At 42.7% G+C, this 27245-nt stretch overlaps 1 protein-coding gene across 3 annotated transcripts in view; it reads right to left on the reverse strand.

Annotated features, from left to right (window-relative positions):
- Positions 1-26892, reverse strand: part of TNRC6A (trinucleotide repeat containing adaptor 6A) — a 67193-nt gene extending 40301 nt beyond the window's left edge. For 2 of the 3 annotated variants that reach the window (XM_063143330.1, XM_063143332.1), the window contains exons 1-5: positions 26859-26892; positions 24817-24864; positions 14551-14641; positions 10685-10706; positions 2391-2750 (exon numbers count right to left, since the gene is read on the reverse strand). In XM_063143330.1, the coding sequence (XP_062999400.1) occupies positions 2391-2750; positions 10685-10706; positions 14551-14641; positions 24817-24864; positions 26859-26863 (526 nt within the window). In that variant the 5' untranslated portion in view covers positions 26864-26892. The remainder of the gene's footprint in view (positions 1-2390; positions 2751-10684; positions 10707-14550; positions 14642-24816; positions 24865-26858) is intronic. The other variant, XM_063143331.1, reaches the window with a different exon arrangement.
- Positions 26893-27245: the final 353 nt, after the last annotated feature.

The raw sequence follows: 27245 nt of genomic DNA on the forward strand, positions 1-27245 counted from the left end.
AGTAGCTACAATGAGAATGGTTATATTACATTTTTTATTTCAAACCATCCCAATTAAAATAATGCATATACCACTTAAAAAGTGGCAAGACCTTTTGATAAAATATAATAATAATAATAATAATAATAATAATAATATAATCAAAATTAAGGTGCTGCAAGATGAGAAAAAGAACGGAGGGTTGCCAGTGCCAAATGTAAATTTGTATTATACAGCTAGTTGTATTAATTCCTTGGCTGACTGGAAATTAGAACCCTAATCTGAAAAAAATGAAATATGAAAAAAGAAATGCCAAAGACGCCATTTCATAAAATCTTGTGCAGAGATAAATAACATAATTAAAAGTCATTTTCTAGAATCTAATTGTTTAAAGATATGGGACTGGTACAAATGTCTGATAAATCCAGCTACCTCTCCGCTGCAAATGGTGTTAGAAGAAATGCAGCGAGATGATGGATTTAACACTTGGAAAACAAATAGTTTGTTTAGATATAAGGATATGATAGAAGACAGAAGTATAATTCAGTTTTCAGCTGAAAATATTCACATCATTGCAATCTTTCATTGCTTAATACATTTTAAGACCTGGAAGATTGCAATGGTATGAATATTTTTGGGTTTGAAATATAATTTTAAAACTTGTAAGGGAGAATGAAACACCAAGGGGGCAACCCTGTCGGGATTCCTGTCAGCCTTTGAACTCAGAGGCTACTGGGGATCGTAAGCAGAGCAGAAAGAGCGTGGAGATTATTATTATTATTATTATTTAGAATATTTATATACCGCTCCCCATTGAAAAATTTCGGAGCGGTGTACAAGGTAAAATGAAAATAAAAACAGAATAAAACAGTTAAAACAAAATTTAAAAAGAAGCAAAAATCAGAAATCCAAGGCAGCATGTTAAAGAAAAGCTTCTTGGAATAAAGATGTTCAGCGCCTTCACGATGCTCCACTCTGCATGTTGACTAGACAGATGTTTTTGTCTATGTGGCTGCAGCGTTAGGGAGGGAGCGGGAAGGAGGCAGCGGACAGCTCACATCCCCACTTCCCCAGCCCCCCCATCAGCCACACCCCCTTTCTGTCCTCTCCAAGGTCGTCTTTGCGATTTTGGAAAGGCAGACAGCGCAGTTCTCTCGAGTTTCCATCCCAATATATTTTATTAATTCTTTTAGAGTTAATTTTAACAACATTCATCATGAAAAAGAATAGTTTATCATGATGCACTTTTATTGAAACATAACTTCCCCCCCAAAAAATTTCTAAAAAAGGAAAACACACCTTTCCGCCATGACTTCAGCATTTCTAGACATTTTACATCTGTATTAAAAGCTTATATTAAAATAAATTGAACAAATAAGATTTAGTAGCTTATTTATTTTTTAAAGTTTCAGCTATATTAAATTTGTCTTTTAAAAATACTTGGTATCTTAATATGAAACCATCTCTTAAAACTGCTTTTTATTATTTCATTATTATGGTAATGAGTTATTAGCTGCCATCCAGGCCTTCTCTGACATTACCATGCTGAGTGTCCAGGCTCTAGCACTATAAGAATAAACTGCTAGCATTTACCCACATTATGCTCCTCCACATCTTACACAAATTATGGGTTTTGTATTTTCTTCTAAGTAAGGAGGAACAGAAACAAAGTTTGAATGTAAAGAGAACTTCACTTTATTCCTAAACCCTCATTTTCTATCTGTTTCTGTTTCCTCGCTCCCTGTTTTCCTCTCTTTATCTCTCTACCTCCTCCTCTGGGGACAAAACTCTTCACACCTCAAAGCAAGGAAGTGCATACAGCTATTAGAATACAACAATGTGCTAAGACTTCCTGTCACATTGGGGACATTTAAGTACAGTCCCAAGACCAAACTGCAACAATATAGGGGTGTGTGCTGTTGCACCATGTCCTGCTTGTTCATCCCTGGACGGTGGCTGGTTGGCCCCTGTGGGAACAGAGTGCTGGACTAGATGGACCCTTGGTCTGATCCAGCATCAGGGCTCTTCTTATGTTCTTATAGTTGGAAATACCAGGAGAAATTCTAGTGATCTCATCACAACTGCCAAGAGAGATCTAAGGAGAGTGGGCATCTCCCTCACCACAAAGGAAAGGCAAATAAAACTGTTAGTTGAGAGGGAAGAGAGTTGCACCATGTGCTCTGGAAGGTTCTGTGGGAGGCCTGTCTAAGCACAGTTCCTATTGCCAAGAGTCACAAAAAACTGAAGAGAATGGTCTTAATAGCACTGAGAACAGTTCGGTTTCCACTAAAATATACTGCTTCCCTCCATATGAGCCTTCATTAGGAAAGCACATGAGAGACCAAGCCACGCATTACAGGCATCCCTCTTTCAGTGATCCACCCAGCAGACACCTTTGCTCTCTCTCTCACCTGGTTGGGTTTTGCTGCTCTTCTGCAATTCACCACCAGCTGCAGGTTCCTCACTAGTTACTGTGCTCGCTTCTGACTGGCTGATCAGCAGTTTAGATGTTGACCCCAGGTTTGCAGCAATCCCTGGTATCGGCTGCCCTCGCTTCAAGAGTTGCTTCTGCTCCTGGTGCCGGAACCGTGGTGGTACTTCACGAGGTGGGTAGCGAGGTGAGGACTGCTGCTGTGCTTGCTGCTGATTGTTGCCCACAGCACGTTTAACATTATTATTGCCACCAACCGTGTTGGTTGCTGTGGAAGTACTGTTAATGGAGGCAACAAGTAGTGGCTGGCTTACACTGGGCTTTGTTGGTTCTGATGCTGCTGGGACCAAAAGAGAGACCATAATTCTTAATTATTTGTTTAATGCAATGAACATGAAATAGTTTTTCAAGGAACAAAATATAAACCATACTGTATTCTCACAGAATTGCACAAAGTGTTAATATTTAGCTATAAAACTAAAGGGTCACAGGAGTACCTACTCAATTAAGGCAAGTCCCCCACTCCCACCAAAAAGCCTTCATTCTAAGGCTCAAACTTCTGTGCCTTACAAAAACTGCACCTGTTGAACTAATAACTTGGAACTGGGCATCTATAATCTACTCCAGCAGTGGGGAACCTCCAGCACATACAGGGTCCCCATTCAGCCTTCAGAGACTAGGGCTCACCTCAGGCTTGGTTACATTAGGAATATTAAAATGCATTATGCATAACATGGTTTGCTCATAAAATTATCATTAATGTTAAAAAAAAACATTTAAAAGTAAGCTCAGTTTAGTACATTTCTAATTTCTACTTATACATTTTATACACCAAACATAATTTTATGAGCAAAACACATAATACATTTTAGGTTCCTATTATATACCTGACTAGATGAAACTTCAGCAAGTAGTTCCTAAAACATCTCAATCATCCTAGAATCTAGAAGGAGGAGCTGGAAGCAGAGGAAGATGCTCATCTGTTCCTGTTTGGAGAGAATTGGCTAGGGGTGAGTTTAGTGAAATCTGTCCTAAAGCAAAATCTACAGAGAGCTTATTTAGCCGGGGAAGGCACTCTTGCCTATTAGAGCAGGGTAGATAAAAATCAATGTTTTTTGTTGTTTTTTTAAAAATCAGATTTTTAAATTTAAATCAGATTTTTTTTAATTTAAATCAGATTTTTTAAAATAAAATGTTTTTTATTTATGAGGAAAAATCTATCTAAAGATAGTTTTCTATTTAAAATACATTATAGTCCAAAGGTTATTCATCATGAAATAAGGATTAGTTTTTAATTTTGCAGCATGAGGCAGTTTAAATTTTTTGGTAAATGAATTCCATTAATCCATTCACAATGTCATGCTCTTCCAGAGGTTTCTGTAAGATTACTTTTCTCCTTCCAATAAAGTACAGCAGAAAAGTTGTCCAAATATGAATGATTAACCTATTAGACTGGAGATAGTTCACCTCACAATAATTTCATAATTATCTATCTATGATGTGTTTCTAATAATATAACCAAATCAGTAATTTTTGATATAACTGTAAAACTAATCTGAGAAGTTGCTATTCTAAAAATGAAATGTTCTTCTGGTTGTAAATATTAAGGTTATACCAGCAAGAATGAGTCTTTGGTAACTCTGAATTGTGTAAAATATAGCGAGGAAGAGTGCATTTTGGGGTGGGGTGGGGAGTCACATGATTAAATCTGAGTCTTTCTGAGTAGTGATTTAAATCATGATTTAAATCAAATTGATTTAAATCAAATCCACCCTGTTCAAGAGTGACATTTTATTACTTTTTGTAAATAATTACCCTTAATAAACATCTAGATTTTGTTCATGTTAAAAGGTTGTCTCAAGTGGTGGTGCCAAACCCATGCTTATACCATAGGCAAAAAAACCCAACTTCAAGTATAACCTAATGGGATCTGAGCTGGCGATGACCGAGCAAGAAAGAGATCTTGGGATTGTGGTGGACAGCTCGATGAAAATGTCCACCCAGTGTGCGGCCGCTGTAAAGAAGGCAAACACCATGTCAGGCATTATAAGGAAAGGAATTGAGAATAAAACGGCCAGTATCATACTGCCGTTTGATCCTTGGGTAGAGCACAACAAATCTGTGGTGCGACCACACTTAGAATACTGTGTACAGTTCTGGTCACCACACCTAAAAAAAAGTATTATAGAGCTGGAAAAAGTGCAGAAAAGGGCAACTAAAATTATTAAGGGGCTGAAGCATCTCCCCAATGAGGGAAGGTTACATCAGCTGGGATTATTTAGCTTGGAGAAGAGGAGGCTAAGGGGAGACATGATAGAGGTGTACACAATTATGCATGGTATAGAGAATATGGATAGGGAGACATTTTTCTCCCTCTCTCAAAATACTAGAACCCGGGGTCATCCCATGAGCTGATTAGTGGGAGATTCAGGACAAATAAAAGGAAGTACTTCTTCACACAGCACATAATTTATGGGATTCACTACCACCAGATGTAGTGATGGCCACCCATTTGGATGGCTTTAAAAGGGGGTTGGATAAATTCCTGGAGGCAAAGGCTATCAATGGCTACTAGCCCTGATGGTCATGTGCTACCTCGAGTATTCGAGGCAATAAGCCTGTGTGCATCAGTTGCTGGGCAACATGGATGGGAGGGTGCTGTTGCACCATGTCCTGCTTGTTCATCCCTGGCCGATGGCTGGATGGCCTCTGTGTGAACAGAGCGCTGGACTAGATGGACCCTTGGTCTGATCCAGCATGACACTTCTGATGTTTTTATGAATCAGACTACTGAGATTCTTTTAGGTATAAAAGGTTTATTTTGGTGGCAGCAGTTAATACTTTATAGCTGAGGCAGCATTCCCTAACAAGGTGGAATAATTGGAAACTTTATTCAAAACTGTGCCAGTGAACTGCATAAACCCAAAGCTCAATTTTTTAGGTAGGATAACACAAATATTGTTCCACTGCAAATAGTGTCATATAACCTACGGTGTTTCCTTCACTTGTAGGTTTCAGAACTATGTTAATTGGCTGCTACAGCATCTAAACAGAACAAGCACAGGAACACAGGGGACTCTGAGGAACTGAGCGCCCAGCAGAACGTATAAGCCTGGAGCAGAGCAGAACTTTTCCAAGTTACTGTGCAACCCCTAGAAAGAGGGGCTTAAGTTTTGCACACAGAGAACATTTGAAATCAGCCTCCATTATTTATTCAGCTTGGTGGAAACGGGGATCGACGGTGGTGGGGAATACTTAGCCTGGCAAGAGTTTCAACATGGGGCTCATTGTACTGAAACTCAGCGAGCCCCCTCAGTCGCTCTGCCACAGCAGTGAGCCAAGACCAATCTATTTCACAGCTGCCTCCTAAGCATAATTCAATTTGATAAACAGATACATGGAAAGAAAAGGCATTCACAAATAATAATGAGAAACCATTAAACCAGATTGGAGGATTATTAGCATAATATTTGTATTTGTTGACAGAGAAGTGTTTCTCCATGATGGAACCGCTACAACCACTCAGACAAAAATATTTATGGTTCCAATGAAGTGCCCCCCCCCTCCAGCAATGCAGACCTCCCATTTCCCTCACAAAATCTGATTTGTAGGTTCACAGCAACTCAGCAAACGGGTGGCAGTGCAGCAGAGACTTAAGAAGCTGACAGTCTTCAAAGTTATTTTTTACTAATAACTTCACAGGCTGCTTCACTTGCACCAACCCAGACTGCACCAACTCAGACTCACACAACTGTATGCTCCAACACAACTTCTGCAGACCCTCATTAAACATACCCTTTAATCCCTTCTGTAATTTTGTCTTCCTACTTGAGCAGAAGCTTGCATGTGCACTGAACAGAAGCTGAAATCCCCCTCAACTGCCCTTGACTTGCCTCACAATTTAACAGCGAGGGAGGAGAGCAAAGAACAAGTTTGCATAAACCTGCTTTCATTTTGAAAACTCTATGATAGAGGGAGGTTGGAAGGGCATAGTTTTACAGGGAGTTCTACTTCTCAACACGTCACACCAAGCATAAAATAAAGTTTCAGTGGTTTGAACAACTTCAGCATAGAGACGAAACAGTTTTACTCTGTGAAAAAACCAGCCTGTACAGCCTGAAACCAAAACCTTTCATTGCACAAGTTGCAGGAACAGCCTGTTACATTTAAATGTTTCTCCTCTCACTGCCACTTTAAAACATCTGTGTAATGTTCTTGAATTTTGTGCGTGCCTCAGTGAGCTATCAGTCTGGAAATGCTGAAAGGCAATAGGGGAAGCCTCTTTTTTTTAAACCAACCATGAAAAATACGATGTTTAAACATTTGTTTGAAAGGACAGCCATGAGCTCCCCTCAGCTACTGGACAAGTAGTGAACTAATAATTCCTTCAGAGCCATAAAAAGGAACAGGAAATGATATCATGAGGCCAGCTGGAGACTTGGCAGGAAATACCTGCCCTTTCAGAGTGATAAGTTTTCATGGCTCTTCCTGAGGTGTGAGTGAAAAATGTTCTGGCTACTCTAATATTAAACCAGAGAAAGGAAACTGGGCAAGTTTCAATAATGTTTTTTTCTAACCAAAGAAGCTGCACTTTCTCCTTTATAAGTAAGAACAATTCTTAAAGAAAGCTTTAATGTTTTCCTGGATCTTATGTCAATAAGATAAAACCCACCATGAAAACCTAGTTTGCCATTTATTGTTTGTATTAGTTTTGAGACACTCATCCCACAACCCTGTGCTCATTAACAGCCACAGTTTATTTAGCTATTTCCAATAGTACCTTTTTTGAAATACAGAAGTGAAGGAAGACTTTTTAGCACATATGGGAATTGAATACTTTGAGTTTCCCACAAGCCTATATTGGTTAACGGTCTTGAAAATTTAACAATCTTCATTATCCAAACAATCCCCGATATCCAAATCTGATGACTATTTTAATCCATTCTATCATCACAGCTATTTAGCTGTGTAACAAGACTATTTTTCAACAGCACATAGAGGCTGCATTTGGAGAACATGATAGTCAATTAGCCTGACCATACGCACAGGGAAACTCTGGAAACCTCCGGGGAAATCAGGAGGACCGGAGGAACTGGAGCTAGGCCCCAAAGTACCGGGGATACTGTGCCCGTGGTTCAGCGGCAACTAAACTTACCGGCCTTACCGGCCCAGCAGGCAGCGGCCATCTTCTTTCTGAGGTGAAGTGGGAAGCCTTGCGAGAGTTCCAGCGCCCAGTCCGGCAGCCGAGCACCTACGCCATTAGCGTAGCAGCCACGAAAATGGCGTAGCACTTACGCCATTTGCGTAGCAGCCACGAAAATAGCATAGGTGATCTGAGCCCAGGCCCCAGCCGGCCATCCCACAGCCACGTGGCACATGTGGCTTAATTTTCGGATGTGCCCAGGCAGGCATAGCCCTATGTCCAGTAGACGAGGGCGACTGTAAGCTGGCTGCTTGGTGGGAGATGATGATAATGGCAATAATGGTGATATTGCTAATGATGGTGATAAAGGATGGTGATGATTGAGAATGGATGATAACAGTGATAATGATAATGGATGCTGATAAAGATGATATTGCTAATGATGGTGATAATGGTGAGCCTTTTTTGGCTGAGGAGCGGGGTATAAGTATGATAAATAATAATAATAATAATAATAATGGATGCTGATAATGGTGATGCTGATAATGGTGATAATGGTAATGGATGATAATAATGATATTGCTAATGATGGTGATATTGCTAATGGCCTTGTTATTTATTTATTTATTTATTTATTACATTTCTATACTACCAAATAGCCGGAGCTCTCTGGGCGGTTCACAAAAAGGGAATTTGATAGGAGTTGAAGTCCGAAACATCTGGGGAAATTCCAACAACTGCTGAAATTCCCTTTTCTACACAACTGCTAAAGATGCACAAGCCCTGTCCTCCTTTCCATATGGTCATTCTATAAATAATCTATTAGCTCCATGGCACAAGGAATTATATTGGGGTAGGGAATATTTACATTTTTGGCTGAAATGTAAGGTGTAGAATTAGACATGTGTGAGAGCCAGTGTAGTGGCTAGAGTATCAGACTGGGAATTGGGACATCCGGGTTCTAGTCCCCACTTGGCCATGGAAACCCACTGGGTGACTTTGGGCCAGTCACAGACTCTCAGCCCAACCCACCTCACAGGGTTGTTGTGAGGATAAAGTGGAGAGGAGGAGGAGGAGGATTATGTACGCCGCCTTGGGTTCCTTGCAGGAAAAAAAAAGCCAGGATATAAATGCAATAATAAATAAATAAATAAATAAATAACTGTGACCAAGGCCATGCCCCCTTGGGGGCTGGACATGTTGAGTTGGCCACGCCTTGGGGGTGGGCATGTTGGGGTGGCCACGCCTCCTGAGGGCGGCCATATTGTCCTCCTTTTTGGTTTCCAAAATATGATCACCCTATAGTCAATGGTGGGATAACAATCTACTCAAAAGTTATTTATCTAGGGGATACTCCCCATACAACTTGATAATAATCAGCTGTGGTGTGGATTAGGATCAGCATTAAGTTGACTATTAGTCTATGCTGAGCTGATTCACTCATCCCCTGCCCTCTCTCCCCGCCCCAGTCCTCCCGCTAGTATCCAATCAGCCTTGCTGTTTTGACCGCTCTTGCCTTGTGACTCTACGGCTGACAAAATAACTGATGGTGACCAGGAAATAACCTATGGTGCCCTCCACACAACACAATAACTAATGGTGGTTGAAACAGCCAACTCTGCACAGCGTTGATTAAAAAACTCCCACCACACAACATGATAAGCCGCAATGGTTTAAATAACCAACCACTGACTTTTTAAACAACCACTGGTTATCGTGTTGTCTGAACCCAGTCAGAATGACTACGCAGAGCACCTTATGCTTGGGAGTGAAGTAGCACAAGGAAAAATTAGTTTACCTAATCAGGAAAAAGGTTTAGCATGGCTAGATGCATATTACAGAATAGCAACAGATCTGCTCAACCTTCCCTTAAAACTTCCAAGATCGTATTCCCTTTATACAAATCTATGGTGCAAACACACTTGGAATACTGTGTATCTTTCTCCCTCTCTCATAATACTGGAACCTGGGGTCATCTCATGAAGTTGACTGGTGGGAAATTCAGAACAGACAAGAGGGAATGCTTCACACAATGCACAGTTAAACTATGGAATTCACTTCCACATGATGTAGTGATAGACATCACTTTGGATGGCTTTAAAAGGGAATTGGACAAATTCATGACGGAGAAAGCGGTCAGTGGCTACTTGTCCTGATAGTAATGTGCTACCTCCACTAACAGAGACAGTATGCCTACGTACACCAGTTGCTGGGGAACATAGGTCGGAGGCTGATGTTGTACTCATGTCCTACTTGTGGGTTTGGCCACTGTGTGAAAGGAAAGCTGGATTAGATAAACTATTCTTATGTTATATTATCTGAAAAAGCTGTCAGGATAATTTATCTTTCTGAAGATACTATTGAGAGTTCAGTCTGTTTTCACCCAAGCGAGAAAGATAAACTGAAATCAAAGAAAAGGAAAACACTTTTAAAATCTTAGAACTGCCTCTCTTCCTCTGTATCTTAGCTAATGCAATTAGAAAGAAAACACTTTTGACCTCTGACACCACTATAACTGCTCAAAGCAATTTAGTTTTGTTTTTGTGAGGAACTTATATTCCATGACAATATCACAGATGTGTGAATTTAGTATAGGGTGCACCCTTCTCTCATATTAGATTTTTTAAAAGCAAGTATCTAGCTTTAAGGCAGTGAATAAATGTTTTCAAAATGTGCAATACTGTTTGGTATCTGCAAGACCCTCAGGTGAAAAGGAAAGACAAGCAGTGATGCCCCCAGGAATCAGGACTTTGCTGCTTCCTCCTCTAACTAGGAAAGGGCTTTGAATCACAAGAGACAAGACCCAGGGGCACAAAAAGACGGGAATTCTCTCCTTTTGCTTTTCCAAGTTATTTATGCTCATCTCTTCTTGTCTATATTTCTGAATGAGAAAGGCTCAGCATGATAAGGCGGTGGTACACAAGGATAAGAATTCTTTTCTGGGCTCTTTAGCCAACCCCAAAACCCCTTTTCAAGTCTGAGACAAGAAAGCAAAAGTGATGTTTCAAGTAGAAATGCCTTATCGGTTCTCTTAGTGAATCTCGACCGACTAGAGGCACATCCAAAGCCTTTCACCATACAAGAGGATTCATACTGAAATTATGTCATGACAACAAAGCCAAGTAACTTACCTTTGTTTTTTTGTTCTGCGGCCTGAAACAAAAAAAGAAAACCTTGTTAATTATTTCCCAAGTCTTTCTGGCATAAACTGGCAGATTATGGGGCATTAAAGGTTTTCCTATATAAACTATTTCTAAATAGACAGTTGAAGCAAAGCTATCTCTCTTCCTTCCTTTAGAACCATATTCACCTCCATTTGAAGCTTCTCTGTCTGCAAAAAACAAACAAACTCAATTTGAAGGCTGGACGCATCTGATAAACATACAAGCCAAGGGGCATGCATAAATGCATTTCAGTCCCATAAGAACCTAAGCCAAGCTCTGTTGGATCAGACAAGAGGCCTATCCACAGTCCAGCATTCTACTTCCCACAGCGGCCACACGTATGGGAAGCCCACGAGTAGGACATGAGCACAATAGAACACACACACCTGGCTCATGTTGCCCAGCAACTAGCATTAGGAGGCAGACCGCCTCCAATATTGGATTCCACATTTTAAACATTTGCCATGTGCTCCTTGGGAAGAATAAGTTAGAACATACTGTAGGGAATGCTCAAGCCCTCCCAATAAAACCGAGGGAGCTCTGCAGCAGGGGCAGGCAACCTGGGACCCTCCAGATCTTTTGTACCACATCTTCCATAAGCCCCAGCCAGCATGACCAATGGTCAGAGGTGATGGAAGTTGTAATCTGAAACATTTGGAGGGCACTTGGTTGCCTACTCTACAGGGCTAGGAACAACACATTTAAGGGTGAGCAAATGGGCTTGTCTTAGAAGTCAGGAGCAACACAAAGGGAGAAGAATGTAATATGCACAGATTTTTGAAACTCTTGATACTAAATATATCTGGGAGTACTGAAGACGCACTATTCATTGGACTACTTTCTGGGATATGCTTGGTATATATCTGGTATGTTCACAGATGTATTATATGAATGATCAAACTGGTATTCTTACCACTCTCTCACAAGTAGTTCACTCCGGGGGATGGGGACATGTGGCCGTCCGGATTTTGTTGGACTGCAAGCCCTATTGGCCCTCACCATTATCTATGCTGGCTAGAGGGAGTTACAACATCTGGAGGGCCACACGTGCCAAACCCAGGTTTTATAACAAAGAGGGAAATCAGTGCCTTGAAACAACAGGTAGCATCCAATGCTGTCACAGTCCCAGCACTAATGACGCTGCGCTAGCATACACCCAACACTAGCACAATAACATTCGCACTTGTTAGGTGAAGTGGGAAAGCAGCAATTTGCCACCACCACCGCCCATTTTGACTGGGAAGCCATTGGCAGCCACTGCCTCGCAAGCACTACTGCTGTTTTACACTAGCACAATTTATTAGTGTTAGCGTAGTGAATGTATTGGATATTACTCGTCGTCATCTACAAATTCCTGCATGAAAAACGAATAAAAATAAGAGCTCCCAACTCCATGAAAGGAGCATGCGTGTATTGTTTACTTCTGAACAGACTTGCTTGTTAGAACAGCAGCAAGTCTTATTAATAGCATGCTTGTAATTAAAACTTAATTAAATAAAAATTTATTAAGCATGCTCTTAATTAAAATCATGAAGTCATAGCAGCACTGCCTTGAGAGCTCTCTAGTGTCAAGTTCTTGGATAACGAGGCAAGGAAGTGGCAAAAATGGCCAAGCCTGCATTGTTTGTCCCACAGTTTGCCAGTGTGCAGCATTTTTTGCTTTAATGGTTTCATTGGGTGGCCACCAGTCACTGCTTGGTGCTGAAGGGTCAGATTTGGCCCCTGAGCCTGAGGTTCCCCCTCTTATCTAGAGTGATTAGGCTTTTTATGACAGCTTATGACCCTAGCAAAATTATTAGCCATGATGACAGCCAGTAATGAGTAGTTTTCACTGGGAAAACAACAACAACAATAACACCCTCTATTGTGTGAATACAAAAAGGCAAAATTATGTAAAACTCAGTTTGGAATCCCACAGGTTTTGCCCAATTAGAGCCCAAAAGGGCTCAAATTGACTGGAAAAGACCAATAAAGTATTGACATAATTATTTAAAAACTTTATGGATCCTTTCTGGCCAATTTGAGCCCTCTCGAATCCTAAATGGGCAAAATGTGTGAAACCTATAGCCTCAAACTGAGTGTAACGTATTTTTGTTTACACAAGTATTTTTGTTTACACCATAAAGGTGTTTTTCAGTGAAAGCTACTCATTATTGACTACCAGTAAGGCTAATAATTTTACTAGGGCCACAGGCTATCAAAAAATGCTACCTTGTTTAGCATTTTTAACAACCACACCATTTTTGACCCATTGCCCAGGGACTAATATTTATACAGCACATTAAATTTCCCAACTGTTTTACAAGCTTTATGTTTGCTCTAAAAAAATCCCCAAAACCTTACAGGTAAGTGAACTGAGACTGAAACATCTGAGACTTGCACAAAGCCAACCAGTAAATCCAAAGCAGCAATGGGTCTCCTGCCTCTCTGACCTGGATCGCATGACATGATAAGCCATGGTGGGTTGCCACTGTGGGTTGTTTCAGGGTAGCTTACCATGATATTTGAACCCAGAGTGTTTTTCCCCATTTTGGGTTGTTTTCCACAAACAAGCCACACTGAGAACCCATGTCTTGTTGTAGAGTTGTTCAGGGTAACCTGCTGTGATGTCCAAACCTGGCAGGGTGACTTAACCCTTAGTTGTTAGGAATGGCTAAAAAGCCACCCAGCAAAAGCGGCAAAAAATCCTGCCCTCCTCCAGGAACCCTTGGCTGCACCCTCCACCCTGTGCTCTGAAAAATCCAGAAGAAAGGACACCAGCAAGTATCCCAGATGCAATCTCAACTTTTTGGGGTGGTAGTGGTGCAGATTTTAAAGTCCGCTGCGTTGAAATTTGTCTTTACCAATCTCCCGCACTCCCGGTTCTGCCTTGAAATTTGCATATATTTACAGACCCCCATCAATGCTCTGCATTGAAGTGTGCATATTTCACCAAACTTTTAACAACGTTAAGTTTGTTTTTAATGGACCCCAGAATTGTTGTTTTTAAATGGATACTGTTGTTTTTATACTGTTTTTTATGTTTTTGATGGTTTTTAAATTTTGTATACTTTTAATGTTTACCATTTTTAATTGTTGTAAACCGCCCAGAGAGCTTTGGCTGTGGGGCGGTATATAAATGTAATAAAATAAAATAAAATAAAATAAAATAAATAAATAAATGTAACCCATCTATACATCAGACAGTTAACAATGGAAACCATTGATGGGATGCTACAAACACGAAGGAGGGGCGGCAGTGGCGGCTGGAGTCTGCCAGAGAGTTTTTGGGGTGGGTGTTATTACTTTGGTAATAAGTGAAGCAGCCTTTTTTAAAAAAGGTGTTTGATAGCAAGGCAAGCTCCAAAGTGGAGAACGAAACTGACAAGGACAAGTGGGGCATATTGGCATGTCTGGCTAAATAGTGGACAAGCAAGTAAAAAATATATTCATTTGGCAATTTGATCTGTGTGCGCATGGGGGAGGGGGATTTCCCTCATGAGCCAGCAACACCAATGGACCAATTGCAGAAATGGTGTTGACACAGGGAATGAGGATGTAAGGAATTCTGCTGCAAAAGTGCCTAGGATATGTGCTGGAAGCGGGCAGGCCTAAGGGGAAACAGCCTGTGGCAAGCTGCAGCATGGCCCAATCATCTATTGGGACTAACACAGGTTATCAAACAAGCAAACAACCCACGATGGCTCATCTTCAGGGTAGCTTAGTGTGATGCGTGAACTTGCGCCCTCTCTCTGGTCAACATGTAGAAACAAGTCCGGCACATACACCTGCTTTCTGAGGCAGCCTGAGGAAAACTGCATTCCTCCACGAAGCGCCTTTGGCCTCTGACTCACCTTCTTCTGAGCAGCTTCTTTCTTTCTCTTGTCGTCTTTCCTCTTTTTCTTTTCTTCCATCAACTGTTCTTCCTCCTCTTGCACCAATTCCCTGAGGAGAGCAGGGCTGAAGTTAAGACTTTGTAAGAGAGCATTCTGGACAAACTTTGTAACAGCCAGTATGCCTTTTATTTTACATGGACATCTTTCGGCAGCAGTCTCCAGACTTTCTGAGTTTCATCCAAGGTTAGTTACTGGGATTAAATATTAAAATGATATAGAATCTGTGGTCAATAGGAGGAAGGAGCGGCTAGGAACTGATTATGGGAGGGAAATAGCCAGGAGAGAGGGCAGGAGAAAGAGACTTGAGAGAAACAAGCACAGATAGTACAGAAACCAGCACAGACAGGAGGGATCAGAAACACATGGGGAGAAGGAATGTTGTGGTGTAGGTAAGAAGACTTAAGGTTCAGCTCCCAGGGAGGAGGAGTTGACAGGGAAGGATGAGGAGGAAAAGAGTAGAGACAACTTGAGGAGGGGGAACATTATGGGCCATGTAGTGGGGAGTGGTACTACAGGAGCCACAGTTAACCCGGCAAGAGCCCAATAATACAGACTGCATTGTTGCCTTGCATCTTCAATAACACGCATGCCTGAACTTGTGTGTATGTAGATTTGCAACAACTAACAGAGGATTAAGGGGATAAAGGTGTGATATACACACAACAGATTTATGCATTAAGCTCTGACAAAATGGGGAACGGCTAAATATCCATAGCAATCAATACATATAAAATGAATATATATAAAAATACAACTTCCTAGCTATTATACATAGGCATTGACAAAACCGGAACAGATTTCCAAATAAGCATCCAATCGAAGGTGGTATTCAAATTTTAAAAGCATTATAAGATCCTAAACCATTGTATTATAGGTGGCAAGCATTTATCCTTCCGAATGGTGTAATACCAGTCTTTTACCTGTGAAAAGGGCATGATGAATCAATTTACACTGACCATTCAGTCTAATTTCCATGAGGCAGGTTAAGTAATTTAAAAGAGCATATAGATCAGCAAATTTTAAAGACTGCACAAAATTTATCTGCATAATAACCTCCTCCTTGCAAAAAGCAACTACTGTACATTGCCAAATAATAGGCTTAAAAAAGCATTAGCTGCATTGCACCAACAATTAGCCAAATTAGACAACCCCTTATGAATGAGACATTACAGTGCCCAATAGACATAATTTTCTGAATAAGACACAGGCTAAGATTCATAGATTCAGCAGCAGCAATCCATCAATCAGGCAGAATGGGACAATCTAATTCTCTTTTCCATTCCTGCTAAAAAACGTGTATATCATATTTATTCACCAATAACACTCATCATGGATCAAGATTTTTTTTTGCCTGACCACCCTCAATAACTGACAAAGAATCTCTACCTATAAAGCTGAAAGTATGTGTGTGGGTTTGTATGTCTGGAAATGTTTACCCGCTTTCTGTTTCCTGACCCCTAGCTGAGCAGAGCAGAGGAGCTAGTTGGACTAGAAGCTACATAAGAAAACTTGCTCCCAGAGAGCAAGCAATCAGAGTGAGCAAACAGGGAGTTTGGCAGGGGAGGTCACTAACAAAAAATTGTGTTTTTGCAAGGCACACTTATACAGTATGGGATTTTGTTGTTCACCTTCAGGGAGAACAGGACAAAGCACAGGCAATTCCAATACAATCAGAAAGGCAGAAACAAAGCGGAAATAGAGACTATGAACGGAAAGGAGTCTCTAAGCGGTTGTGACCTTCAAAGTGTGAGCAAGATGTATGCTTGAGATCGACACAGCATACACCTGCAACAAGTGCAAGCTGGTTGCACTATTAGAAGAAAAAGTGAGAGGACTTGAGCAACAAGTGTCCACCCTCCAAGGAATAAGAGAAGGCGAAGAGTTCTTAGACAGAACGGTGGAACTGCAACAGCAACAAGACGCACAAGAGATTGAATAGCAAGCTGAAGCAGAAGAACTAAAAGACATTCTACACCAGTGGAACCATTAGAGTTACGTAACCACTTTCAGCTACTGGAGGATGAGACTGGAAGACAGCCTGCAGAAGAATTACAGGGAAACGCATGCAACAGTGAACAAGAGGCAGAACATCAGTCGACCAAGAAGAGAAGAGTAGTCATTGTGGGAGACTCTCTGCTGCCTGACCCAACTATGCTGCGAAGACCCATGGACTCGCCAGGTATGCTGTCTCCCTGGAGCACAGATTAGAGATGTGACTGAAGGGATACCGAAGCTCATAAAGCCCACAGACACATATCCCTTTCTTCTCATCCATGTGGGAACAAATGATGTCGCCAAGCAGAGCTACGAAGAAATCATTTCAGACTATGAAGCTCTGGGAAGGAAACTGAAGAACTTTGGGGCCCAGATAGTTTTCTCATTCATCCTCTGAGTTCTTGGAAGAGGATTAGAAAGGGAAAGAAAAATACTCCGGATGAACGACTGGCTACGAAGGTGGTGCTGATGTGAGAGATCTACATTCTGGGACCACGGGCTATTCTACTTGGAAGATGGACTGCTGGAAAGGGACAGGTTGCACCTCACAAGGACTGGGAAGAATGTGTTTAGCCACAACATGAAGAACTTGATCAGGAGGCTTTAAACTGAATCCTATGGGGGTGGGAGATGTTACGTTCAAGGCAACAATGGATGAAGACTTATGCACTATAACACAGAGAACAGCTCCGATAGCATCCAAAGCAGTGTTCACAACAACGTAGGAAAGAAGCCAGGCTATAAAGTACATGGTCTTTGATGTCTATATACTAATGCCCAGAGTATGAGAAATAAACAGAACAAACTTGAGCTCTAAATACATACATGTAAATTGATAGGTATAACTGAAACTTGGTGGGATGACTCTCATGATTGGTAAATAGCAATTGGAGGATACAACTTGTTAAAAAACAACAGAAGAGACAGAAAAGGATGCAAAGTTGCACTATATGTTAAAGACACTTACCCCTGCACAGAAATGCAGGAAGATGAGCCTGGGAGCCCCACTGAGAGCATCTGGATTAAAATAAATGGGACAAGGAATAAAAGGAGCATGATAGTCGGAGTCTACTACCGACCACCCAATCAAGGAGAAAACGAGGATGAACTTTTGTAAAGCAAATTGGATTTCCTTGGAATACTAGCAATGAAGTAGTAATGGGGGCTTCAACTACCTCAATATCTGTTGGGAGACAAATTTTGCCAAAAGTGTCCCTTCCAAGAAATTCCTGGCATGTGTGCAGCTGATAATTTTCTCCTACAGAAAGTGGAGGAAGGAACTAGAGGATTAGCTATCCTTGACTTGATACTGACCAACAGGGATGACTTAGTGCAGCGGTTCTCAACCTGTGGGTCGGGACCCCTTTGGGGGTCGAATGTCCCTTTCACAGGGGTCGCCTAAGACCATCGGAAAACACATATTTCCGATGGTCTTAGGAAACTGTATTGACTGAACTATGTCATGTATCATCTTTTGTATTATTAAAGCTATTGTTATGTATTATTTTCATTAGCAAACCATCCCATGACAATGGATCGTGTAGAGAAGAACGAAAATAATTTTATGGTTGGGGGTCACCACAACATGAGGAACTGTATTAAAGGGTCGCGGCATTAGGAAGGTTGAGAACCACTGACTTAGTGGATAAAGTGGCAGTTATGGGAACTTGGGGGAAAGTGACCACGTCATACTTGAATTCTTGATTATAAAGGAAGCAAAAGCAGAGTGTAGCCATACACGTAATCTGGATTTTAGGAAAACTGATTTTAATAACCTCAGAATTACGATAAGTAAGGTCCCATGGCAAGTAGCCCTAATGAGAAAAGGAATCCAAGATGGGTGGGAGTTTTTAAAAAAGGAAATTTTAAAGGCACAATTACAACCAATTCCAACAAGGAAAAAAGATAGAAGAAACCAATGTGGCTCCACAAAAAGCTTAGAGATGATCTGAAAACAAAAAAAGGACACATATAGGAAGTGGAAGAAGGCCAGGCTACAAAAGAAGAGTACAGACAGGCAGCACAGAAGAGCCAAAATGGCGTCAGGAAGGCTAAAAGTTGAGAATGAGGTGAGACTAGCAAGAGATGCGAAAAACCATAAAAAGGCTTTCTTCAGTGCTGGACGACTAGAGGACTAATGTTGTCCCTATCTTCAAAAAGGGCAAAAAGGAGGAACCTGGGAACTGCAGACCAGAATTCTAGGATTCTATGAAGTCATCAAGAGTGGACTATTAAAATTGGTCCTCTGCCTATGCCGAGGTTATAGATAGCTTGGAACCTAAAACAGACAAGGTGCTGGTGACATGTCTGTGACAGCATCACTATAGGCTCTCCCACTCACAGATTACCTTCCCCCATTCCAGTACAGCACACCCAGTCCACTCTGCGTCCTGCCACAAGTGTTGGGCCAGACAGAATTTGAGGTAGGGCCGCTGTTGTCACGGCATATAATAAATACAGGGACTCTTATGTTTTTTAAACTGTTCTTATTTTTGTTTATGATGTTTGTTTTCTGAATTTTTGTGAACTGCCCCGGTTTGGTTCCAGAAAGGCAGTAAAGAAATGCAATAGATAAATGACAGCCATTGAGCTGCACACAAAGCAGTCTCAATGTGGATATTCGAGTCCTCCTGTAAGTCACGGGGTTATAAACACCACTTCCCCAGGCAAGAGATGGCTAGGCAGCAAGGTACACCAACAGAATTCCTATCATTCAACACCTGGTACAAACACTGCTCAATTGGACATCTGGTCAAAGAGATGGAGACTTTTGTGGACTACAGCTATCACTCCTCCCCATCCCTTAAGCCATGATTGGTACTGTACTCCATACCCTGGAAGACACATTAGGGAGAAATGTACACTTCCCCCTTCCTTCAACAATCCTCTGTTATGCAAACAGTTCAGCGTTCTCTTCCTGGTCCAAATTACAGGTGGTCATCCTGGTTTATCATGAACAAACAAGCATGCTGGTGCACACTGCCTGATTGCTCCTCCTGCTAGTGGGAGCAGCTAAAGAACAAACCATGGACCACAGAGTTGGGGAGTAGCATGTACACCATCTACCATATTTCTTCGACTCTAAGACACACTTTTTTCCCCATATAAACATCTCTAAAAATGGGGTGCGTCTTAGAATCTCGGGTTTTTTAGAGATCGCCAATGTTATCACACTCGAGGAAGGCGCCCAGCTAGGCTAGGCACTGGCGAGCGCCCCCACGCAGCCTTGGCGGGTCTCATGACGCTGACCAGGAGGTGCATGGCTCAACTGGGGCCTACAGTGTGGCTCCGGGCGGTCCTCGTCAGCCACGCCCAGAAGACGCACAGCTCCAATGGTCAGGAGGCTCACCCCCCCCAAGCACCGGGCGGGCCCCCCCTGGCTGCTGCGCTGGGAAGACACCCAGCTGGGTTGTACCCAGCGGGTGCGCCCATGTGACTCCAGCGGGTCCCGCGCTGTTGGCCGGGAAGAGCGCAGCTCAAGTGGGGCCTGGAAATGGTCCCCAGCTCCCTGGTCCACTGGAGGGCAAGATAATGCTCCTCACGCCCACAGATGCTGGGCCAAAGTGGCCCAAAAAACCTGTGGCCAGAGGCCGAAGAAGCGCTGCTCCGCCAAAGCTGTCTCACGCTGCAGCTCCAGTCGACTCTCCCCTCCTCGTACAGGTAAGCTGCCAAAAGAGGAAGCTCCTGCAGCAGATGCAAGCCGTGTGAGCAAAGTGGAGCTGGGAGGGTAAGCGCCTGGTTTTTTGTTTACCCCTAAGCCCCTCCCAGCCCAGTGGTGCCAAAACCCAGCTCTTTCTAAGAAATTCTACTCATAAGAGATATTCTAAGAAATTTATTTTTTCTTAGAATCAAAGCTTTTTTTCTGTTGGTAGTACTGAAATTAGTGTGCATCTTACAATTGATGGCGTCTTAGAATCAAAGAAATACGGTAACTTATAACTTCCTAGGGTGTTCCTTCAGACCACTCTCTGATGTTTAGTATATTGCATTAACTTAGGCCAATTTCTCCCATGAGAAAAGGAAGGCAACTGAAGGAGCATAAATCACCTTATAAATTAATTTAAATAGTGTGGAGGGTGTATGACAGGGTGTGGAACCTGTTTCAATCTGAGGGCTGAATTCAATTTCAGAGAAGCTCTCAGGGGCTGCCTTCCAGTGGGGGGTGGAGCCAAGGGCAAAGGGAGCAGGGCCCAAAATACCAGCATGTTTAAGAACTTAATACTCTTATTGCCAATCAGCCTTTATGAGCAGCATTTCAACCTTGTACAACGGGGGGGGGGGGGGACTCCACAAAAGTAGGGGGACCACCACGCAACAGGTGGTTGGGGGAAAGGGGTGAGGTGGGGGTGGCTGCCTAGGGACCCCAGGTGAGCTTGAGTTGGCCCTCAGGCCTGAGATTCCACACCCTGGTGCATATAGTAAGAGCAGGGCAGCCATATCCAAAGAGGTCTCTGTGCTATGTTAGAAGGCACAGAAAACTCTTTTAAAGAGGGAGTGGGGAAGAAGTTTTATTAAATTTAATAAAGTTTAAGAAACAAAACAATGATTTGGACAAAAATTAGAGGATATACAACATACTGGTTGAGCTACCATCTTAGAGCATATGTTGCTAAGCGAGTTCATTCAAATCTCAAAAGTGCCTAACGAATAGCAACAACTACCACATGACTTTAAAATCTGCTATATTTTTAAATGGATATTGTTTTTATGCTTTTGATGGTTTTAACTTTTGTATACTTTTTAATGTTCAGTTTTTAACTTTTGTAAACTGCCCAGAGAGCTTCAGCTATGGGGCGGAATATAAAATGTAATAAATAAACATGCTTATTTGTATTAAAGTGACAGACCGTTTATGATAAGCCAGTTCAGAGCACAATCAGCGCATTAGGATGCACCTATTTGTTGAGTAGTGAGACTCTGACCGTTATCTAAATATTCGCTTTGGAAATCCATTACGGAGTCCCTGCAGGTGGGCTCTCAAGCTATGGCAGCCAGGTCAAATCACACAGTACTTCCCAAACAGGTTCAACACAAACATTACATTTAAGAATATAAAAAGAGCCATGCTGGATCAGACCAAATGCCTTTCTAGCCCACCATTCTCTTCATGCAGTGGCGAAGCGGATATCTACAGAAAGCCCACAAGCATGGCATTAGTGCAATAGCACCCACTTGCTGCTGATTCCCAGTATTGAAAAGACATACTGCCTCTGATACAGTCCTCGGATGTCATTTGGCAGACAGATGGCAGCAGGGGAATCATTTAGCTCCCCAACCTATTTTGATTGCCCTCCCATGATGTACTGAAATCAGGTGGCCCATGTGATGTTACAAGTAGCACACTATTTCCAATTTACCCCACTTCTGTATGCACACAAATTATAGAGTTAGATCTAAATTTAGAGAAGACCCATTAAAGTCAATGGAACTTGTTAGTCATGGTTAAATTTAGCCCCATTGATTTCAAATCCAGACCTTAATACCAGTAAAAATGGTACAGCAGTTAAGCTGCTGCTGCTTCTAGTGAGTGGTGAGACGCATTATTATTATTATTATTATTATTATTATTATTATTATTATTATTATTAATTGCATTGATATATTGCCACATAGCCGAAATATTCTGGGCAGTTCACAAAGTATCAAGCTCTCTGGGTGGTTTACAAAGTATAAAATGCTCTGGTAATGAAACAGATATACACTGTGCCTTCACTCTAATCCCATTTGCTACCGTAGCTTTTACTAGGAAAACTATCCAACATTGTTGGGTACTAATATCCTGTCAAGAATGGCACTCAAGAGTCTTCATAAAAAGCATATGGAGTAAAGCCATTCAAGTAAATCAGAATTCTCGACTATTTTTTTCTCTAGAAAGGAAGCAGCCTTTCCTTCGACACTCAACAGAAACAATGAGAAGGAATTGTGTGTGTGCGTGCGTGTAACCCCGCTCTGGTAGTGTTTGCAGCTGAAACTTTCAAGACTGGGAGCATATGTTCCCCCTTCAAAGGAGCAAAAGCTTGAGATCTCCCTCAAAGAGAAGTATACCCTATTTCTTCGATTCTAAGACGCACTTTTTTCCCATATAAACATCTCTAAAATTGGGGTGCGTCTTAGAATCACGGGTGTGTCTTAGGTTTTTTTTTTTCTGTTGGTGGTACTGAAATTAGTGTGCGTCTTACAATCAAATTAATACGTATATAGAATCATAGAATAGCAGAGTTGGAAGGGGCCTACAAGGCCATCGAGTCCAACCCCCTGCTCAATGCAGGAATCCACCCTAAAGCATCCCTGACAGATGCTTGTCCAGCTGCCTCTTGAAGGACTCTCGTGTGGGAGAGCCCACAACCTCCCTAGGTAACTGATTCCATTGTTATACTGCTCTAACAGTCAGGAAGTTTTTCCTGATGTCCAGCTGGAATCTGACTTCCTTTAACTTGAGCCCGTTATTCCGTGTCCTGCACTCTGGGAGGATCGAGAAGAGATCCTGGCCCTCCTCTGTGTGACAACCTTTTAAGTATTTGAAAAGTGCTATCATGTCTCCCCTCAATCTTCTCTTCTGCTTATTTATTTCTCTCCTGTGACAACAGAAAATCTGATGACTTCGTTACTGCTTGTTATTTTGCTGGATTTATTGAGCTATTGCTTTAATTATTTTTGTTGATGGTGTTTAGCCATCTTCAGCTTGAGAAAGGCAGAATAATAAAGTTAAATGGCTTGGGACTGAAGAATGTTACAAGGAGCTCTTCACCTCTCAGCACTGCTCCAAAGAAGAATCAGAGTTGAAATCTGAATAGAAACCAAAAGAGGGCAAAAGGGGCACAGTCCCACGATAGAACACATAGTTTGAATCCAGAAAGTCCCAGGTTTTTTGCAATGGCAAAATGTCAATTCCTAGCAGCACCAAGGAAGGACTGGTAAAAGGCTCCAACTTAACCCTCTGGAGAGCAGCTGCCAGTCAGTATAGACAGCTAAACAGACCATGATCTGACTTGTTTAAGGTAGCTCAATATGCTTCTAAACTACAATTTCCAGCAACAGTAAAACTTACTTTTTTTACCCTTTAGTGTAGAATTATTGAGGTTACTTTACAATAAGAAAAAGCAGACAGCAGCAGGATGTTCTCAAGTTGGCAGCTGTGCAGAAAGCTGCTTCATGAACTCAGTCGGGGTTCGACACCCATTTGCCATTTTGGATGAGGCCCTGCCCCAGCATCTCTTGCCTTTTTGATACTAGATGACTTTTTAATTCACCCATGCTCACCAGCTGTTATTTATTCTGTCATATGGCAGAAAACTTTACTGCAACTATAACATTTTTTTAACATTTGGTAAATTACTTCAGAAGGTGATTAAACCTGAAAAGAGGAATATAAATGTTTATTATAAGCAGAGGTCTGGGGGACAAAAAGCAATGCAGCAGGTCGGGAGGGGAACAACGACAGTAAATATATGGAAAGGAAGTACATAAAAACTGAACACTGTGATAAGGTGCCTCAGCAGATGCTGTGTAGCGTCCAGATTTGAGTGACCCTGGTCCATATCGCTATTCAGCCATGAGTAGGTCCTGGATGCACTGCTCCCTCTCAAACTCAGTTGCCCAAATGCAAAATGGAAGTGGTCTATCACACTGTATTTATGCAAGGGTAAATATGTGTAAGTTGCAACCAAAGTAATGCTCTTAACAAGAGCACAGAATCACGCAAATAGGGGTCATGCAGATTTTTTACCCCTAAACTCTAAGCAAATACTCAAGTTTCCACTACTTGTGCAGTAATGTGAAGCTTCAAAAGCCTCTGGCTATTAGTAAGCAATTGCATGTTGCACTCCTTAATATGACACATGCAAGGAACAAATGTTTATCTCACAAAATGCAGCTTGTGTTCAGTTCAAGGCCAGTGATGATTCCTAGTCAATAAAAATCTGCTTGTCTGGACAAGGATGAAACAAACAAACAAAACCTACATTCATTTTTGCTCTTGCTTGCTACTGGCAACAGTTTACATGTCGCAAAAGAAAATATGTTTGGCAGGATATGTAAAGGAATGACAGATACCACATCATAAAGGGCCTCTGGACAACTGCATTTTATAATGAAGTTAATATATTTCATCACATTTCTTTAAAATGAATCATAAGAAAATGGTTTCAGTGATCATGCAAAGTGTCAACTGTCTAAGCTCCCAATTTTGACATGTCCTTCAAACTATCTCAGCAATTCAGTTTGTCTTACCTGCTTAGTTTTCTTTCAGCTTCTTTGGTAGCTTTAGATTCCAACACTCTGAAACACAAAAAGCACAAACATATCCCTGTCAAGAGAGAAAGCATAATAAGAAACATACTAGAAGCACATCAGCAAGATATAGGATTGTGTTTTCAAACATTTTGAGAAGAGAAGGAGTAAGGATCGAGTGAAAATACATAGCCTGCATATAAATATAACTCTAGTTGATCAAGAAAACTTGATGTAGAGTGCAATCTTGCTAGTACAAGAAAAAAAAGTGGCCCAAGTCCTGTTCCAGGCACAACACATATTTCAAGCACACAGCAGGCATAGTAGACAACAAAACCCAGCAAGGAGTCCTGTGGTAACTTACAGACTAATACATTTATTGTTGCTGATGTTTTGCAGACAAGAGCCCACTTCATTAGATGCATGAAGTAGTAGACTGTAAAGAGGACAAGGTGTAAATGACAGATAAGCAAAGTCTGGGAAGAAGGCTTAACTTGATAAACTCAAGACCAGAGACAAAGCCTTGGTACGTTCAGAGACCACAGCCTGAAGACATTAGATCCATATAGCTCAGCAGTGGCTCATATGATGGAGAAACAGAAAGTGAATATTCATATTCATATTATTTAATTTATTTAATTATTACATTTTTATACCGCCCAATAGCCGAAGGTCTCTGGGCAGTTCACAAAAATTAAAACCATGAAAAGCATAATAAAACAACCAACAGTCTAAAAATACAAATACAAAATACAATATAAAAAGCACAACTAGTATAAAACCACACAGCAGAAATTGACATAGATTAAAATAAGGAATCTTTTAGAACAGGGAATTGCTACTTCTTGATATGTTTGCACAAGAACAATACTCTATGCCAGGTACACCATTCTTGCAACATTCTGTTTCATGTAAAGGTAAGCTGCCTCCACCTGGCTTGCTGTTGTGGCTCTGTCTCTGCAGTGAATACAATTCACTCCAGCGACAGAGCCACAACAGAATGAAAGAACCATGAATGTACACCAGAAGTCATAATGGATTCAAATCTATGGCTGAGTTGGAAACACAGGTGATAAAGCCACGATGGTGAACACTTTTTGCACAGCAATTGTTCATACAACCATGGATATAGCTTCCAACATCCTGACTTGCAGCAAAGGAATTCTGGGAATTGGACCTTCTATTTGGCTGAACAGGACATGGCAGTGTTTTTGTCCATATCAGCTGTTTTGCTGGTACACACAACTACTGTAATATATAGATGCGCCCATCAAATGTTTGGTATAGTCTGTGTATTTTCATACCCCACAACCATTAGTCTGATGAAGTACTGCAGAAGGCAATCACTTGGGCACAGAAACAGATGAGCCCTGAGCATCTGCTGCTCTTGCTAGGCTCACAAGCGCCACTCACCTGCACCTTTAAAGATATGGAGAGTATTCTAAAATGTATCCCCGGGGGGGGGGGGGGGGAGAAGGACCTTACATTACAACATGGGCAGCCCTGTCCTCTCACAGCTCTTCTCCCTAGGAGGCAGCGGCCTGTGCAACTTCTCCCCACATACTGGCGGGGTGAGGGAGAAAAGGACTCTCCCAGGTTGTTGGTTCTCCAGCACAGGTGAGCCCTCCGCCTCCCCCCGCAGCTCCGCCCATCCACTTCAGCCCCCGGGGGGCAGCTGGGGCAAGCAAGGCCCCTGCGTCCCGCCCCGCTCCTCCCACCCTTGGCTTTGCCGCCGAAACAGCCGAAGAGGCTTCAGCCCTCGCCCCGCTCCCTGGCAGCGCGGCTCCCGCCTTACCGTCCACCCATGGCCACCCCCTCCCCGCCGGCAGCCCCCGCCCGGCCCTCACGGCCCTTCTCGAGGAGCGCGCGGGGCCGCGGACCCCGCGCCCGGGGGCTCCTGGGCCTGCCGGGAGGAGGAGGCGGAGAGGAGGCCGCCGCTCGCCCGCCCGCCGGCCCGCCCTGAGGGGGGCCCAAGGGGGCTCCTCAGCACCCCCTCCCGCTCTGCCCCGCCCGGCGCGACGGCAGGCCGTGCTCGTCCTCACCGCATGTGCTTGGGGGGCGGGGGGCCGCGGCGGGCCGGCGGGCGGGCGGGCGCCTCCACCACAGCCACCGCCGCCGCTGCCTCCTCCTCGCCGCCGCCGCCGCCGCCTTGCTTGTGCGCCGCCTAGACGCGGCGTCCTGGGCCCGGCACCGCAGAGGTGAGCGGCCCCGGCAGGCTCGTCTCGGCCGCCGCCGTCGTCCTCCCCCTCCTCCGGCTCTTCTCCTCCTCCCCCGTCCCAGCCGCCATTTCCAGCCTCCCTCACGGAGGAGATTCGCCAGCAGGGGCTCCACCCCGTGAAGGCCCGCCCCGCCTTCCCGGGAAGCACTTCCGGGGCACCCGCCCTCGCCAACATGGCGCCCTAGCAACGGCGAGGGGGGCCTTCAGCCCC

Source organism: Elgaria multicarinata, chromosome 17 (assembly GCF_023053635.1).
Source record: "Elgaria multicarinata webbii isolate HBS135686 ecotype San Diego chromosome 17, rElgMul1.1.pri, whole genome shotgun sequence".
NCBI classification, from domain to species: domain Eukaryota; kingdom Metazoa; phylum Chordata; class Lepidosauria; order Squamata; family Anguidae; genus Elgaria; species Elgaria multicarinata.